The following is a 20,358-nucleotide window of genomic DNA, read 5'->3' on the forward strand; positions in this document are numbered from 1 at the left end:
ATACTTATGATTGGACAAAACAGATGAAAAGTAGCTTCATGTCCATTTTTTTCAGGGCCTCTCGTCTCTTTAAAGTCATTATTTTATCGTCATAAAAAATAGGTTGTTGAGAAATATTTTTCGCCGTAGTTATTGTTGACAAAATGAACACTGGTGTGCGTGTCTTGTTGGTTGTTTACTCAGATGTGAGCTGGTGGAGTCGTCTGTTATCCCTGGTCAATATTTGTTGAAATGGCCTTCACCATGCACAATAGCTGTTATGCTTCACAGTGACCTTCAGCTTGCACAATAGCCATCTCAATTTACATTAGAAGCAATAATGCCTCCCATTCAACAATACAGGGTTTTTATACCACACTCCTTTCAACCAACCACCATCTAATGGCAGAAGGGGTTATCAGGTAGAGACAAACACTCTACCGTTTAACGCTTAAAACGTTTACTCTCTTTGTACAATCGACACTATTGGTTAGTGAATACAGATTATGTGACAGGAAAGTAGGGACACAAGTGATGATTTCATTTGAATTGTGATAGCTAATTAGTGTGTGGAAATTATTGTGCAGACTTATTTGTCTCATGACATCATATCATGTCTTCATACTAGAATCAAATGGAATTTATTGTTGGACTTGGTTGTTTAAGTAATACTGGCATGCATGTCATAGAAATCAAGACCTAATATAAGATATATAGGTACATGATGACACTCAAATATTCAATGTGTATGTGGTCATACAGTAGTTAATCACATATGTATAGCCTCCTGAGACCCAGCAATTCATTTTTGTCCCCTCTAATGGAAATTCGATTTTGGTCTGTATCTTTAAGGCCATACATGCCTCTGACCACATTTACATGCGCACTGTATTCCCAATAGTAGCTCATATCCCGCTTAAGGTCTTATTCGGGATAACCTGTTTACATGCACCTTTGATATCCCGCTCATGAGTATCTTTGTACGCATGAATAAATAGAGTATTCCTCATTTAAGTATATTGGTTGTAATATAATAATTTTAATGCCTGCAGAATTATGCATTTCTTGCAGTTAAATTATACAACAAATGTTAATTTTGTCTCAGGAACAGGAGTGGTAAAATATGATTTTGTTCTTTCAGCATCTCTTGACAAAATGTGAATCTGCGTGTAATGTGTTATCTTTGACACTGTTACGCAAGCAGACAGTAGTTCAACCACATAAAATATGCAGCCAAGACCAAGTCTTATCAGAAACATGTTTTGTAATTTTCTCAGCTTCTCATGTCTTTAAAACCGGCCAAACATTTTGCAGAGGACAAATCTTTTCACTGTTTTGGAGTTTTTGTGCTTTCTTCCCGGTCCCTAAACGAAACACACAACTTTACCTATGTTAATTAGATGACTAATGCATTCTATCAATGTAAGACATTCTGGTGAGCATTACTTTATTTAGTCTTCTAGGCCAACGAGTTATGACAGAAAAGAAGCTGCATGTATCAAACTATAGTTGACAAACAAATGGCCTACCAAATGTCAGAAATGATAATATGGCCTACCAAATTATAAGCAGACCCTTGTCTAAATTAAGGGTGAAAGTTGCCAGTAGTAAATTATAGTAAATTAATTGTAGTATTATGGTGCATCAAACTGCGCAATTAGCCTACTTTTTTGAAGTGATTTGTTTAACAATCAGATGAAAATATCATTGCACTACACCCAAGATATGCGAAACTGAGCCTGTGAAGACAGCAAAAACAACAGTAAGCGGGATAAGATGTCTACATTCCACAGTATCCCGTCTTAGATCAGCATATCCCATGCATTTTATCCGGGTTTCTCATAACAAGCTTTTTCGGGTTATTGTAAACGGGATATGATGTTTATATGCGTCAACCCGGCAGGTGGCAGGTTGGGGCGGCAGGTAGCCTAGTGGTTAGAACATTGGACTAGTGACCGAAAGGTTTCAAGATCAAATCCCCGAGCTGACTAGGTAAAAATCTGTTGTTCTGCCCCTGAACAAGGCTGTTCACCCACTGTTCCTAGGCTGTCATTGAAAATAATAATTTCTTCGTAACTGACTTGCCTAGTTAAAAATAAAGCTAAAAATTTAAAAACAGAATACTTGAGTATCCCGAATAATAATGGAATATTGGTGTGCATGTAAACGTGGTCATTGTGTAAGTTCCTGTAGTAGTTTTGAGAAGACACTCTGGGCTTTTCAATGATATCATGTGTGGGGGTGTCACAGTAATATTGTTTTATTTCTGGTTCTTCAAAATAGCTACTGTCACAATTAGCATCACAATTACCACATTTTATGGTAAGTGTGTATGTCATTTTGTAATTATACTTTTTGTGAGTTTGATATTCAAATTGTTTCTAATAGGTAAATATCTAAGGAATATTTTGGTTAGTTTTCAGAGTAGTTTAATATTTCACATTAAATAAGAGCTTGTTAATAAATGTGACTGACCGGCTCAAATCGGTCTTATGTTGCAAAATTTGAAATGTTTTTTTTTACATTGGTACAAGGTAAAGACTCTACAAAATGGTACATCAAAAGAGCTACAAAATGGTACATCAAACACTGCATTTTTTAGGAACAATGGGAAAGTAATTCTGCTTTGAAAGTTGATACACTTGTAAACTCACTTTTGAGAAAAGGGCCTTTGAATGTTTTGGACCCTACTGGAGAGCTCTCCTTTGTCTACACCCATTCAGCATTGTTCACATCCTCTTAAGCCAGTCCCACTCTTCTCTTTAAGGATTCACATGTAAGGTCATGTGCTAAACAGTGAGTAGTGTAGTAAAGCTTAAGACAAAAAGTGGCAGTAGCCTACAATAAGGAAAAATTCCAGCTAAACAGAAAGTGTCCAGATAAAAATATTTTACAAATATTAGATGACGCTTACCCAGACACACTTGTCTAAATTGGTGGGTCATGTGAAAGAAATGCTAGAACCCCCAGCCACATCCAGTGGTGGAAAAAGTACTAAATTGTCATACTTGAGTAAATGTCAAGACACCTTAATAGAAAATGACTCAAGTAAAAGTAAAAGTCACCAAGTAAAATACTACTTGAGTAAAATACTACTTGATTAAAAGTCTTTTTAAAACCAAAAGTCTTTGGTTTTAAAAATACTTAAGTATCAAAAGTAAATGGAATTGTTAAAATGTACTTAAGTATCAAAAGTAAAAGTATAAATCATTTCAATTTCCTTATATTAAACCAGACGGCCCAATTTTCTTTTCTTTTTTTTATTGACGGACAGCCAGGGGCACACTCCAACACTCAGACATAATTTACAAACAAAGCATTTGTGTTTAGTGAGTCAGCCAGATCAAATGCAGTAGGGATGTTCTCTTGATAAGTGTGTGAATTGGCCAATTTTCCTGTCAAAATGTAATGAGTATTTTTGGGTGTGAGGGAAAATATATAGAGTAAAAAGTACATTATTTTATTTCGGGAATGTAGAGAAGTTAAAGTAAAAGTTGTCCAAAATATAAATAGTAAATTAATGTACAGATACCCACCCAAAAATACTTAAGTAGTACTTTAAAGTATTTTTACTGAAGTACTTTACACCACTGCCCAAATGCCTTCACACCAGTACATTAGCATATGTTATATACCGTTACATACGCACTTATCACATAGTATTCCATACATAAGTTAAGGCCATGCAACCTGAGTTGAAACCTGAGTGTGGTGCAGATGTACAGTACATAAACAGATGCATGCGCCATATATTTATATGGTGGACACTTGATACGGTCACATACGCCTCGTTTCCTGAAACGGGTCACACATGTCCTCTGTAGTGGACGTTAGGATGCGCTGTTTTGTACCTATTGTCTCCATTTACTGTCATGTAACATTTTCCAGATTTACTTTCAACCGAGACCTTATGGCCACTACAAAGCACATACAATAATAATAATAATTTTTAAAAAGGATAGGATCATAATGTGAATAGAAATGTCCCACGAACATTCACTCTGAAAATGAACAGGTGACTCATTGAATCCCTATGGGTATATGATACTTTATTTGCCATCATTTCCCCACCATATGCATATGGTGAATGACGTTTTCTAGACATACATCTGCTATGTGAACCAGCAGTGAGCAAATATAGAAGTAAGTGAGAATATGAGTTAACAGCTGGTGTGGCTGGTATGGCTTAGACAGTTTGAAGTGTGTGTGTGTTTGTGTTTATTTATTTGTTTATTTGGGATCCCCATTAGCTTTTGCAGAAGCAGCACCTACTCTTCCTGGGATCCACAAAAAAAAAACACAAAACATGACACATACACTGACAGACAAGGAAGGTTACACAAATCTACAGGTCAAACAAGGCAACAGAAAAAGTATACGTGTGTTAGAGTGTGTCTGTGTGTGCATGTGTTTGTGTGTGTTTCCCCTCACAGTCCCAGTTCCATCAGTTGTTTTTTATATCAGTTCTTTAAAGGTCATTTTGCTGTTTGCTTGATTACTTGGAGATGGAAGGGAGTTCCATTCAATCGTGGCTCTGTATAAAACTGTGTGTTGCCGTGGATTTGATTTGGACACGGGGACTGTGAAGAGACACTTGATGGTATGTGTTGTTGGGAATGTATGGGTGTCTGAGCTGAATGTTATTTGATTATGCAGGCAATCTGGAATTATCGTCAGAGTAATATTTCTCATAAAATCTAGAAGAGAAGCAGTTAATCTCCCGTCAACCCTCCACCAGGAAAGACGGGTATGCATGTTGTTGATGTTAGTTCTGTATGTGCAGTTAAGGACAAGGCGCACTGCTCTGTATTGAGCCAGCTGCAGCTTTGCTAGGTCTTTCTGTGTTGCACTTGACCATCTTACCGGACACTAATCAAGACCAGAGCCGGAACAACTAGTACAGTTGATTTTTGTGTCAAAAATGCAGAACATATTTTTATAACAGACATACCCATTCATTGTTATACCTAGGAGTTCAGCTTCCTCAACTTGCTCAAAGGTCACGACCTTTATGTGCATTTCCAGTTGAGGTTTAGCTCTTAGAGAATGTTTTGAACCAAATACGATGTATTTAAGACCAGTTTATTATTAATCACCCATTCTGATACTGACTGTAACTCCTTATTTAGAATTTCAGTGAGCTCACTGGCTTTGGGTGCTGACATGTAGTGTGGAATCAACCACATAAATAGTCATTCTAGCTTGGTGTAAGACCAGCGGCAAATCATTTGTAAAAATAGAGACGAGTAACGGCCCAAGGCAACGGCCATGAGGGACAACGCACTGTACCTGATGTTAAAGAAGCTTCCATTGGACAACACTCTCTGGGTTCTATTGGATAAATAACTCTCCAACCATGTCATGCCATTTTTATGATCAACAACATCAAAGGCTGCATTGAAATCTAACAATACCGCTCTAACGATCATCTTATTATCCATTTATTTGAACCAATCACTAGTCATCTGAGTCAGTGCAGTACACGTTGTGTGCCCTCCTATATATGCATGCTGAAAGTCAGCAGTTCATTTGTTCCCTGAAAAAAAAGCATTATATTTGGTCAAACAATCCTCTCCATCAGTTTACTCAGAACTGGCAGCAAACTGATTGGGCGGCTGTTAGAGCCAGCAAAGGGGGCTTTACTGGTTTTAGGCAGTGGAATTACTTTAGCTCGGTCTCCATATTAAGTCTATCTCCAATAAGTGTGTTTGTGTGCGTGTGTGTTATGTTGGGTTGAAGCTACTGACCCTGAGGATTGGCTCTCTCATTCTTCCCAGTCTTTTTGGAAGGAGGGTGGGAAATGAGCCTGTTGTAGCAGATGTAAGCAATGTTCCCACTCTCTCTTGCAGCTTTAATAGCTGGGATAGGTTTTTTCCACCTCTGGCGCACAGCTTCAGAGAAGTCCTCGTTGAGGAAGATGTTGGTTCCTCTCAAGTTCTTGAACAGCCATCTTGTCCTTAAATCTTGACCAATATCGGGCTGGATCTGTCACCTAGGCTGGTTACATGTTTCCCAGACCTGTGGGCGCGCTCCACCTCAATCTTCGTATGATCCAACTGCAGCTTTTCAGTGATCATTTTTCGTACTGTCTCCTCAGACCTGGGCCAGTTCTCATGTGAAGACTCTGGTATGCCAACCACAACAATTTTATTCCCCCTGGACCGTCCCTCTAAATCGTCTGTTTTCACAGTCATTGTTAATAAGGATTCACAGACAGTGCTGATGTCATCTCGAGATGACTTAAAGTTTGTTGTCACCTTGCTGCAAGTGTCTTTCAGGACATCCACTTCTCCCTGGGTATTTTGGGATTTTATTAGGATCCCCATTAGCTGTTGCGAGAGGAGCGGCTACTCTTCCTGGTGTCCACACAAAACGTGAAACATGACATAATACAGAACATTAATAGACAAGAACTGCTCAAGGATAGAACTACTGTACTGTACATCAAACTGTTTTAAAGGTCCTGGATCGTCCATTCTTTTGTTAGTTGAGTCCGTCAGTATTTGGACAACGCTCTTGAAGCCATTTTCCTGTTGTTGTAACTGCTGCTTGTAGAAAAAAATTTGTTCATTTTTAAAAGATCATTCACTGAGGTCCCGTATACGCCTTTGAATACACACTGACAGATTCGTTATAGCCATTATAGGCATACGAGTGACCTGTGTGTGTGTGTGTGTGTGTGTGTGTGTGTGTGTGTGTGTGTGTGTGTGTGTGTGTGTGTGTGTGTGTGTGTGTGTGTGTGTGTGTGTGTGTGTGTGTGTGTGTGTGTGTGTGTGTGTGTGTGTGTGTGTGTGTGTGTGTGTGTGTGTGTGTGTGTGTGTGTGTGTTGTGTGAGTGTGTGTTAGGCACATGTGCATGTGGGTGCTGCTAGCATGTGTATATGTCTATGTGTGTGTACTCTGTGTGTGCATGTATGGGTGTGTTTATATGCTGTTTAATATGACATGTAGCATATTTGAAATGATGTTCACGTCTTACATTCACCTTTTCATGTTTATTCAAATACTTTTCATTCAAACCCATATGGTTTGGTTTCAATACTTGAAAACCAATTGGTACGTCCAGGTAGTCACGACAATAGATTGGTGTTGGTTAAATTGTGATTCTAATGAATGGAGCGAATTTGGAGCAGCAGTTTTTTTCTTCCTGTGAGCGCAGAGCGGTTTTTGCAGAGCAGGAGCGCTAGGAAAGCACATGGAACGCCATAGGTAGGTTATAGGTTATTCACGCAACCCAACTGGCTGGTTCAAAATAACCCAGCATGTGTTCTGTCCAATATTTGCTGGGTTACCAAATAACCCAAACAGGGTTATTCCCTCAGGGGTGTGTGCTTAGTCCACTCCTGTACTCCCTGTTCACCCACGACTGCGTGGCCAAACACGACTCCAACACCATCATTAAGTTTGCTGACGACACAACAGTGGAGGGCTGATCACCGACAACGATGAGACTGCCTATAGGGAGGAGGTCAGAGACCTGGCAGTGTGGTGCTAGGACAACAACCTCTCCCTGAATGTGAGCAAGACAAAGGAGCTGATCGTGGACTACAGGAAAAGGCGGGCCGAGCACGCCCCCATTAACATTGACGGGGCTGTAGTGGAGCGGGTCGAGAGTTTCAAGTTCCTTGATGTTCACGTCACCAACGAACTATCATGGTCCAAACACACCAAGACAGTCGTGAAGAGGGCACGACAACACCTTTTCTCCCTCAGGAGACTTAAAAGATTTGGCATTGGTCCTCAGATACTCAAAAAGGTCTACAGCTGCACCATCGAGAACAATCTGACCGGTTGCATCACTGCCTGGTATGGCAGCTGCTCGGCCTCTGACCGTAAGGAGCTACAGAGGGTAGTGCGTACGGCCCAGTACATCACTGGGGCCAAGCTTCCTGCCATCCAGGACTTATATAATAGGCGGTGTCAGAGGAAAGCCCAAAAAATGGTCAAAGACTCCAGTCACCCAAGTCATAGACTGTTTTCTCTGCTACCGCACGGCAAGCTGTACCGGAGCGCCAAGTCTAGGACCAAAAGGCTCCTTAACAGCTTCTACCCCCAAGCCGTAAGACTGCTGAACAATTAATCAAATGGCCACCCGGACTATTTACCATGACACCCCCCCCCTCCATTTGTTTTGTACACTGCTGCTACTCGCTGTTTATTATCTATGCATAGTCACTTCACCCTTACCTACATGTACAAATTATCTCGACTAACCTGTACCCCCGCAAAATGACTTGGTACCAGTACCCCCTATATATAGCCTCGTTTTTGTTATTTTATTGTGTTACTTTTATTTTTTATTTTTTTTACTTTAGTTTGTTTGGTAAATATTTTCTTAACTCTTTCTTGAACTGCACTGTTGGTTAAGGGCTTGTAAGTAAGCATTTCACGGTAAGGTCTACACCTGTTATATTCGGTGCATGTGACAGAGTTTGATTTGATTTGATTTAACCCAGCATTTTTGTTGTTGTTGTAGAAAACCTTTTAAGATAATGCAATCAGTCTTCTTAAAAGCTATGGCCCACCTGTTTCTGAGAGAGAGGGCAGCACACACACACACACACACAATTAGTTCTTTTTTAAATTATTTTTTTACCAGCACAGAAATACGCCCACCTATTTCCCCATATGGTGCAATTGAATAGACATTTTCTATGCCATGCAGTAAGTCTTTGAAGGTGTGGGTGTGTTACTGCCTTTAGATATATATCCCAAATAGCACCCTATTCACTATATAGTGCACTACCTTTGACTAGAGCCATTTGGGCCCTTGTCAAAAGTAGTGCACTAAATATTGAATAGGGTGCCATTTGGTACATAACTTAGGTCTATATTATGCATATGCCTAATTCCTACTGCTGGGTGGTTAAAGCTTTATAAAGCCACTCAGCCTCTGTACTGTAGCCTAGCTGGGTCTAATTTTGGAATACACGTCCATTTTGCTTCCCTCCCTCTCTGGAATTATATAACGACTGGAAGAGGCTTGAGTGAGTGTGAGTCTGGTGAAAAGTTTACTGCTTGGGACTAGAGCTCTCTGTGATGCCTAAATTAGAAAAACACTAACTGATTACACTGCTAAAAGAGCTATATAAATACATTTGGACTACTGTATAGGATAGGATCAGTAGAAATGTCACTGGAAAATGGTGTGAAATGGTTTTCTTTTCAGAGGTGTTTAGAGTTAAAATAAGCACAGTGCATGAGAATTTGCCTTCTGAGTTGTGTAAATGTTGATTTTGGCTATGCTTTTAACACCTAACTGCAAGCATAATACAGACATTCACACATCAAATAATAATGTGCACGTATCCACACATGCGCACACACACACGCACTGAGAAAAAAACTATCACTGGAGATTCTGCTCCCTCTACTCTTTCCTCATCCTTCTCTCTTTCCCTCTCTGTCTCTCTTTTCTCTCCATCCCTTCTCTCTCTCTCCTCTTCCTCTCTCCTCATGCTTCTCCCATCCTCTCATTCACCGTTTCTCCCCACATCTCCCTCTTTCTCTCTTTCTCACTCTCTCACCCTCTTTTGTTTTTCTTTCTCACTCGCTCTCACCCTCTCGTGTCTGTCTCTCACCCTCTTGCCTCTCACCCTCTCTACAGAAATAGATATGCTCCTTTTTATTTTCATAGAATGTAAATTACCCTGCATTGACATAATCTGACCATGAGGGGGAAAAAGAGGATAATTGGTGGTATGGTAATTAAAAAGGTACTGCTATTCTAACAAACATACGCTCTTGCAGTATGTTAAACACCTATTAATCATACCCAATGACTGACTGCAAATTAACTGTATTGTATGCATCTACGTGTTTCAGTTGTGCCTGGTTTAGGTCACTGCATGGGTCTGATGTCATGCTCCATTCAATCTGTGTCTGTGTACTAGTATCATCCAGCACGCACACACACAGACACACACACAGACACACAGTTTGCAGCAGTGTCACTTAAAGTCCTACAACAGCACAACACAGAACTGACTGCCTAAGCAGAAAGCATTGTTAGCATTGACCTTTCAGAGTCAAGTCCTGGTAAAGAAAAACAACAAGGTGTCTGGATGAATGGATTGCCACGACCTCATCTTTCACACGTTTTAATATTCTCATGTGACTCTTCAAGGAGAATTGAGGCATTTGTTAAAAAACTCAAATACAGTTGTAGTCTACCAGTGAATTGCCTAATGTTAGGACAAGGGGGGACAATTCTCTTTGGTGTACATTATGGAGTGTCAGGGGAGCTGTGGCTAGGCTTGGGCGGTATGCTTATTGTCATACCTTCATACTGACTTTGTGTCATACCGGGATATTCGGAATCAACGGCACTGTACACAAGGGGCGTTATTTTCAAACCCCCAACTGAGCCTTTGAAATCCAAAGATTAGCAATGCTAACAAGTACATGTAAAATTCTACAGAGAATACTAACTAAATGCTAATGAGCACATTGCCAACATTTTATACAGTCCCTGACAAAAACTATTTTCAGGACAGACATCCCAGCTCATACAGTTATACAAGTAAGTCAAAAATGCTACTCACAATTTACTGCACGAACCAAACAAACATTAGACACTAAGGCTCTTGATCCAAGAGGTGATTCTCTGCTGTTACCGGCAAGCGAGGCTTGATTTTGGAAGAAGCTAACCACTTAACTAGATAGCTAAGTAGCTACTAAATTAGCCAAGCAAATGCACAACTGCAGAGCATTAAGCACATTTTAAACAGTTTACTTAATAGTTATACGATATCTAGCTGACAAAACATTTAGTTGTGAATTCCATACTGTTACTAGATCACCTGGCACGTGCTGAACAACAATGCTCCTGTCTCTCGTCATTGTGTGCTTGTAAACAAACACCACGAGACTGGGTACTACCGGTAAGCTTCATCATGAAAAATTATTTGACGGGTGAAATGAAGAGCGCAAATCTTCTTTGTCTCCTAACATAATGCACAAGCAGACTACAAGTATTTACTTAAAAAGTAGCTACAAATATTCACATTTATAAAAAACAAAAAACAAACGTCAAAGCAAAAGTTTCAACGGTATTGATGGTTTGAAATACCATCCTGTGGCTATTTCCAAATACCCCGGTATACGGTATATACGGTATACCGTCCAAGCCTAGCTGGGGGAGACTAATACCAAGACCAATATCTGGTGAGGGCAGAGCCTAGGTGTATGTGTGTGTTTGTGTGTGTGTTTGTGTGTGTGTGTGTGTCTGCGCGCGCATCGTGTGTGCGCGCGCGTGTGTGTGTGTGTGTGTGTGCGCGCAGAGGTGGGGAGAGTCAGAGGAAGTAAAGCTGGTCGTTTGCTGAGCAACAACAACAATGGGTGAACATCTGACAGCTGTATTGATTTTGGTGAAACAAAACACAATTACCCTCTTCAAGTCTCCTCTAATTCATTTTTATTTTGTAGCTCCCTTCACTCCCTGTTGAGTAAAGTGCCACTTGGACTGCCCACCTTAATCCAATTGAATTTATCTAAGATTATGTCTGTATTCTCTCCCTCTCATCCCAGTACTGTCACACACACACACACACACACACACACACACACACACACACACACACACACACACACACACACACACACACACACACACACACACACACACACACACACACACACACACACACACACACACACACACACACACACACACACACACACACACACACACAACACACACACACACACACACACACACACACACACACACACATGCCTATAATGGCTATAATGAATCTGACTGTGTGTATCTGTATTCAAAGGGATGCGCGGGACCTCAGCTCTGCTGGACTAGTGGGAGCTTTGCCAGCGTTGCCTCTGGAGCATTCCGTTAGCTTCCTTAAGTCTTTTACACTCTCTCTCCTCCCTAGGTAGAAGCACAGATGACTGACACTAAAAACAATCATAGTAAAACACGGTACAGGCGTCATCTATAAACACATTACATCATCTATACACATGTATGCATAAACAGCTTTGGAGCATTCACAAGGATACATTTTTCAGTTTTTGACCTCCCTTCTTTATCTGAATGGACCGCAGTAGTTCGGCTGGGTCTCAGTGGTGCACTGTATAACCTGCAGTAAAGCAAGGCATGTTTCAATGGAACCATCGTTACAACTGTACGCTATACATGAGACCTTTATGAGACATGTGACCTCTGTGGTGAATCTTGGTTTGTATCACACAAAACATAGGAAATTCTGAATGATAAGTTTGCTGTCTCCTTTGCTCCCAGATTGTCTGCCCCTTGAGCAACTACATGTAATAGGCAACCAGCTTGCCACAGGAGTAGCCTAGCTATAGACATTCTAATTAGTTGTTGTTGGTACACTGATTACATTATGTAACCATTGGACAATGAAGTTCATCATGTAAGAGCCAATGAGAACAGAGAGCTGAGCCCAGCTGTCAAGAAGGAGTGTGTCCTGTGTTCCCTGTCTCAGTCTGTGAAGTGAAGACACACCCCCTCTTCCCAGAGAGGACAGCCAAGGGCGTGGGGGTGGGGGTGTGTGTATATGTATTAGGACACAGCAAGGACGAGTCAGAGCATTTCTACTCTCCTCTGTTCTAGCAGCTGTTGGGGTAGAGAGAAAACCACAGAGGCTGAATCTCAGGTATTGATCTCACTGATGTTTTTCATCCTCTGGTGTTTCTGCTTTGCCTCTCTCTCTCTCTCTCTCTTCTCTCTGTCTTTTTCTCTCAGAAAAGGTGGTCTCAGAAAAGGAGAGTTTTTTTGGTTTGAACATTAGACAGAATGTCATCCAAAGACAGAGGTTCTCTACAGAGCCAGATACTTTCTCTCTCCTGTTTGTTTTGGGAGTGGGAGTGAGATGGGACCGGGGTGTAAAGAGGACACAGGAGGGGTGGTCAAGGGGGGGATGGCGGCTTCATTTTAGTGTTTGTTCGTGCAGGTGAGTGGAGAGAAGTGGGGGTAATGGTAATTTGGACACACACCGCAGTCTGGCACTTCAAACCCAACTCTGAACAACAAAAAGGGGGCCTAAACCTGCAGTTGCACCTTGTGTGCGTATGGAATGGCACCCTATTCCCTAAATAGTGAACTTCCTTTGACCACATACTCCAGTCAAAATAAGTGCAATATATACAGAATAGGATGCCATTTCAGATGCAGTGCTTGTCTTGTATTTTGTTAACACACCTAGCCATCACACCTAGAGTACTGTATGAACTGAACAATAAAACTGCAGTTACTCCTCAACTTGCATTGATCACACGTACTGTACGAGTTGAACAGTAAAACTGCAGTTACACCAGTCTCAACGTTAACAGTGAAGAGGTGACTCCAGGATGCTGGCCTCCTAGGCAGAGTTGCAAAGAAAAAGCCATATCTCAGACTGGCCAATAAAAATAAAAGATTAAGATAGGCAAAAGAACACAGACACTGGACAGAGGAACTCTCCCTAGAGAGTCGCCTCTTGACAGTTGGCGTTGAGACTGGTGTTTTGCGGGTGCTATTTAATGAAGCTGCCAGTTGAGGACTTGTGAGGCGTCTGTTTCTCAAACTAGACACTAATGTACTTGTCCTCTTGCTCAGTTGTGCACCGGGGCCTCCCACTCCTCGTTCTATTCTGGTTAGAGCCAGTTTGCGCTGTTCTGTGAAGGGAGTAGTACACAGCATTGTACGAGATCTTCACTTTCTTGGCAATTTCTCGCATGGAATAGCCTTCATTTCTCAGAACAAGAATAGACTGACGAGTTTCAGAAGAAAGTTCTTTGCTTCTGGCCATTTTGAGCCTGTAATTGAACCCACAAATGCTGATGCTCCAGATACTCAGCTAGTCTAAAGAAGGCCAATTTTATAGCTTCTTTAATCAGCACGACAGTTTTCAGCTTTGCTAACATAATTGCAAAAGGGTTTTATAATGATCAATTAGCCTTTTAAAATGATCAACTTGGATTAGCTAACACAACATGCCATTGGAACACAAGAGTGATGGTTGCTGATAATGGGCCTCTGTACGCCTATGTAGATATTCCATTAAAAATCAGCCGTTACTAGCTACAATAGTCATTTACAACATTAACAATGTCTACACTGTATTTCTGATCAATTTGATGTTATTTTAATGGACAAAAACATTTGCTTTTCTTTCAAAAACAAGGACATTTTTAAGTGACCTCAAACTTTTGAACGGTAGTGTACATTTCTTTTTGTTTAACACTTTTTTGATTACTACATGTTTCCATATGTGTTATATCATAGTTTTGATGTCTTCACTATTATTCTACAATGTAGAAAATAGTACAAATACAGAAAAACCCTTGAATGAGTAGGTGGGTCCAAACTTTTGACTGGTACTGTATAAGCCACTGGAGCTGCTAATCTACTGTACCCATAATGAATATAGATCTGAGTAGTAGTCAGTTCTTCCATCTGGACCTGTGTGCATACAGACATAAACTCAGAGAGAACATGAAAGACCATTACACACACTGACACTGAGACGGGTTTTGAATTAAAGTTTTAATCCAAAGTAGAGCACACATTACAAATTTAAAGTGCACCGACTTTGATTTAATGTTTTAATAAAATATAGCTACATGTGTTGAGGGGCTCATAAAGTATTGAGAGAAAATACCTATTCAAATACCTTCTTGTCATCAACAGGAAATGAAAAAGGAAAAAGAAAGATGTTGTAATAATTATTACAGCGTGGACCGTTCAGTCTATGTATGAATTAGGTTTAACAGAACATGACAGGGTTGTCTAGTACAGTTATATCTTAAAGGGAACTGCACACGCTGATCTGGCTTCGTTATTTGGCTTGCTCCTCAAGACATGCTGGTAGCCATGATAGAAGCAAAATGTGAGTTGGGTTGGGGGTGTGGTTTGAAGTGGGTGTTTTCTGGGTGTGTCCTTGCCACCACCAAGACACACCCATCTGTCAGAACCTTGCCCACAGCTGTTTGCCCTCACTCAATCACAACACACAAACTTCCTGCAGGTTGAGTTCAATAACTACAGGCAGATGTATGGTGAGATGCCAGAGGAAGCTTTGAATAGGTCAGTAGTTTACAGAGTAACATAAGAAGAATGACATTTCTGAATTTATGTACAGTAGTTATTCTGAGGACTAGATTGACATTTACACAACGGTTACCTGGAGGAAAATGGGGGACGGTCATGCTTTTTCAATTTCATTCAAAGGGGAGGGTTTAGTATTTCTTTTAAATCTAGTTCAGGGGAGGGTCATGTCATTTGTAATTGATTATATTTCTATATTTCTCAGTGTTTTAGAATGAGTTGCTTATTAGGCTATATATCGATGTGTGCCCGATACCGCCCCTCATCTCTGATTCTCCGCTGGGCACGCAATGTCAAGTGCCCCTATAGGCTATTTAGTATGGTCTCAATCAAATGCTCCATAGACTATAGGCTACGAAGTGCATGTAAAGTAAAGTTATATTTCTAAGCTGCTGGGATGGTGTAAATAAAACTAGGCTGCATTACACACTGCAATGGATATTCCAACCCTGAGCCCCGGCCTGCTCTGCTCTTGCTGATCAAAACCTTTTTTGTGTGATGCCTAACCAATGGCTGTGCTGTGTTGGCCTACAGTGGCAGTTCAGGAGGAGAGTCAACGGCTTCTTCCTAAAATAGTTTTTGATTAGGCCTAGTCTATTATCTTATTATACTAGTCTATTATCCTATGTTCTGTTCAGTTTGAGAAGGAGAGCACGAAGATGGGAAGGAAGACCGGAGGTAAACTTTGACAGCTTGCTACTACAATAATTGATTTGATTAAATGCAGTAGGTTTCTTGACGAAGATGTATTTATCAGCGTTATTGACCTCACAATAAGCCAAATTTGAGTAAATTACATTGTGGTGCTTAAACTTCAATCAGCACAATCAATCAGAAATGAACAGCTTATGGTGCTGAAAGCAGGCAAATTTGAGTATTCATTTTCATTAGACTTAGACCTATTTAAGAAATACGAGGTAGGCCTACCTGTTTAACATATGAAATTAGGCTACAGGCTGCTATATCCATAGATTTGTCAATTGCTCCCCCCACGATGCACTATTTAAATAGCCTACATCCTTGTTCATGAAGAGCTGCAGGTAGCCTAGTGGTTAGAGTGTTGGACTAGTAACCGAAAGGTTGCAAGATTGAATCCCCAAGCTGACAAGGAAAAAATATGTCGTTCTACCCCTGAACAACGCAGTTAACCCACTGTTCCTATGCTGTCATTGAAACTAAGAATTTGTTCTAAACGGACTTGCCAAGTTAAAATAAGCAAAAGAGCTGTTAAGTTAAAATGAAGACTTGAATTGAGAGGGTATGCCATAGCCTACTTTCTATTAAAGAAAATGGCAAAAAGCACAGGTCTACCCATTGTTATCTTAATATTTTGAAGAAAATTCAACAGATCCGATTATATAAAGTAATCTAGGCATGTAACTGCGCTTTGGTTAGATTACTTCCCAAGCAAAGTACATTTTTTGTCTCCTCTAGAGGTTGTTTCTAGCTTAAAGTAGCTTTCTAGCTAGAAACAACCTCTAGAGGAGACAAAAAATGTACTTTGCTTGGGAAGTAATCTAATTCTGTCACTATCAATTGATTAAGCTATTCACTTCCTGTACAATGGAAGATGTTTAAACCCAGACAGCTTTTAGGAAAACACTTCTCATTGGGTTGAGTAATGGAAGAAGAGTAGGCAGCAGTTAAAGTTAACATTTTTCTGCATCGGTACGCCTACTCTGTCTGGGGTGGAAAGGTAGGCCTACTCTGTCTGGGGTGGAAAGGTAGGCCTACTCTGTCTGGGGTGGAAAGGAAGGCCTAACTTTTGAAAGTACCATGCTCAGATTCCTAATAAAGTCTCAGATTTAATTATTTGCAAACAGGGATCGTTTCATTGCAAACAAGACACACTGATTTGGCATTAGAGAAATATTTTAAAATGAACACATAGGCCTATCTCTTTGTCCATTCTTAGCCTGGTATTTCAGTAAATGGTGTAGTATGAAAAAATATTCAGGTAATATGTAAAGTTACGTAGATTTGCATGACATTTTTATAAAAGGCCATTTTTTCTCGGACCTGCAAAGCACAATGATTTATTCATGCAATTATTTTACTATAAAGGTGATCTTTGCACCCCTACTTTTGTCAACTGTGGTTTGCTGGCCCGCAGCCCTGTGCTCTATCAAAATTCCTGCGTTGCCATGCAATGCTTACGGGATGAAGAACAATTTCTAAAACTGCATATTTAAGGCTCTGGTCTGTACAAGAAGTGAGGTTAAATGGTAGGTATGTTCTCTGCTATCCACTTTGTTTTAATTAATATATTGGGTATAGGGGAGAGTCACTCCCCCCAAAATTCTCCAAGTATTCAGGGAATGTTTAGGTCAAATATATTTTGCTGAAGGGAGGGCCGTCCATTTTCATTTCAGAGGGGTACAAATTTCTCCATGTATCCCTTATTATAAATAACGTTCCCTCCCTAAACTAAGTGCTTTGGTAACATTTCAAATGTAGTAACTAGTCCATGTACAGTGTGTTTTTAAATGGTAACTGTGTTAAGGGTTTTGGGCCATCGAGGAATGAAGATGATGAGCAATCGGCAAAGGTAATCTGTAATCTGCTGGCATCCCGGCACGACATCAACGATGCTCTAATTACAGTAAGAAGACAGTGGAAGAAACTTGCGTGGACTTATGGAAAGGCTCGGTAGGAAATGTTTTACATATAAACTCAGCAAAAAAAAGAAATGTCCCTTTTTCAGGACCCTGTCTTTCAAAGATAATTCAACGATAATAACTTCACAGATCTTCATTGTAAAGGGTTTAAACACTGTTTCCCGTGCTTCTTCAATGAACCATAAACAATTAATGAACATGCACCTGTGGAACGGTCGTTATTAAGACACTAACAGCTTACAGATGGTAGGCAATTAAGGTCACAGTTATGAAAACTTAGGACACTAAAGAGGCCTTTCTACTGACTCTGAAAAACACCAAAAGAAAGATGCCCAGGGTCCCTGCTCATCTGCGTGAATGTGCCTTAGGCGAGGAGGCATGAGGACTGCAGATGTGGCCAGGGCAATAAATTGCAATGTTCGTACTGTGAGACGCCTAAGACAGCGCTACAGGGAGACTGGACGGACAGCTGATCGTCCTCGCAGTGGCAGACCATCTACATGCTCTCCTCCTCTAACCTTTCCCTTTGCTTGTGGACTTCAGTGCACAACACATCAGCTGTCTGTGACCAGGCGAAAAAACCTTTCCAAGCCAAACCTTCAAATCATGACCGCTACACACATTGTTCTCACGTCATAGTCAAGAACTCTATATGACACCATAGACACCATAGACACTGTGTATTCAATAAGCCATGAGTTTAAAAACTACAAATCTCAGATTTCCCACTTCCTGGTTGGATTTTTTTCTCAGGTTTTTGCCTGCCATATGAGTTCTGTTACACTCACAGACATCATTCAGACAGTTTTAGAAACTTCAGAGTGTTCTCTATCCAAATCTACTAATTATATGCATATTCTAGCTTTTATGGCTGAGTAGCAGGCAGTTTAATTTGGGCACACTTTTCATCCAAAATTCCCAATGCTGCCCCCTACCCTTGTGAAGTTAATGTTTCACTATTTAGATTTTTATGAAATTTACTGAGGAGGATGGTCCCCCCCTTCCTCTTCTGAGGAACCTCCACTACCTTTACATAATACCAATGAAGCTGCTAATATAACAATGTGCACCTTTCATTGTCATTCCCAGCCAATGCAGATGCTGTGCCTATTGACATTTTGTCTGGTGGTAATGGGGCTACCTTAGCAAACATGTCATAGTAGTCATACCTTCCCGTGTGTTGTCCCGTATACAACAGGAGTTCCCTGATCCTGGTGCAGAATACACAGGGTTTCTCCTTCCCCACATTGACTCCAAGCACCTATTCCGCATACCAGCTAGGGTCTTTCAGGCCTGGTTGCGTCTCTGTTCAGCGACTACATTCCACTCCTTGCCACACCTGTCATTTGCTAAAAGAAACTGGCCTCGAGTGCCAAGGATTGGAATGTTAGCTATAAAGACTGGTACCCAGACTAGGGTCCTTCGGCAGGGCATGCAAACTATAGAACTTTAGCTGTGGAGGCATTGTCAATCCGTATAAGGCTTTTCAGTCTGCTGTCCTTGAAACGCATTGGGGTCAATCAAACAATGGAGCCCTATTCATTGAAGGGAAGTGAAGGGGGAGTAGGGGCCATTTTGCACGTGAGCTTGATAAAAGGGGGCATGACTTGTTGACATAATTGTAATCCAAACCTAGCCTTCATTTACTCGTTGTGACTCACTGAGGTTCCAAACTCCATTTTAGACATGGCTGTCACGTCTACTCCCGCTCCCCCTCTCTGGTGCTCATTGTCATCAGTTTACTTATTATTACGCACACCTGCCACCATCGTTACGCGCACCTGCGCCTCATGAGACGCACTTGGACTCCATCACTTCTATGATTACCTGCCCTATATCTGTCACTCCCTTTGGTTCTTTCCGCAGGCAGTATTAGTTATGTTTCTCATGTCCAGACACTACTCTTGTTTTGTATTGTTCCATGTTTTTTGTATTATTAAATTCACCCTCTGTACTTGCTTCCTGACTCCCAGCGTCTGCGTTACAATGACTTTGACACAAATTATCCGATTTACACGTTGTAGTACATTTTGACACTAGAATACATGTTTCTGACTAATATCATTGCCACAGAGGTCGTTTTCAAAGGGATTAGTTGCTTTTATGGGCAATCGCTCTTTAAATGAGAGGTGCTCCTGGTACAGCCTGTCTCTCTGGCATGTGGTGTTTACTACAGGTTGTACTTCATTGAGTGACATTATTACACAAATCCTAGCAAAGACAGAAAGGGCAACATAACAGATTTCATATATAATTGTTAGAAATGTACAGTTTATACACATATTGTTTCCTCATGCTAAGCAAGCACCCCTCCCTCGTCAGAAGCAATCAAATCAAGAGCTATCAAATAACCCAAAAATGTATCTTCTCAAAACACTGAACTATCTTGATTAACGTACGTCAACTGTCTTCCATAGCCATAACCCATACATATGTAACAGGTCGATTTATCCCTACCCATGGCTGTGTTTTAGGACTCTTATTGAGGTGTCCTCTGTGTGATATGTCTGTGTTATTGAAGTATCCTCTGTATGCCCTCTGCCTCCCCAGATCACAGAGCAGCAGCTCCGGCAGACCAACGACCGCTTCAAAGCTTTCCTCAACGGAGACACCCAGATAGTGGCTGATGAAGCGTTCATCAACGCAGTCCAGAGCTACTATGAGGTACAGATTTTTTCTCTCTCTCTCTCTC

At 40.8% G+C, this 20,358-nt stretch overlaps 1 protein-coding gene across 9 annotated transcripts in view; it reads left to right on the plus strand.

Moving 5' to 3' along the window:
• LOC111963768 (calcium-dependent secretion activator 1) overlaps positions 1 to 20,358 on the plus strand; it is a 143,225-nt gene that overhangs the window by 17,868 nt on the left and 104,999 nt on the right. For all 9 annotated transcript variants that reach the window (XM_070443512.1, XM_070443510.1, XM_070443487.1 and 6 more), the window contains exon 2: positions 20,217 to 20,330. In XM_070443512.1, the coding sequence (XP_070299613.1) occupies positions 20,217 to 20,330 (114 nt within the window). The remainder of the gene's footprint in view (positions 1 to 20,216; positions 20,331 to 20,358) is intronic.

The sequence above is a fragment of the Salvelinus sp. IW2-2015 genome, linkage group LG1 (assembly GCF_002910315.2).
Source record: "Salvelinus sp. IW2-2015 linkage group LG1, ASM291031v2, whole genome shotgun sequence".
NCBI lineage: Eukaryota > Metazoa > Chordata > Actinopteri > Salmoniformes > Salmonidae > Salvelinus > Salvelinus sp. IW2-2015.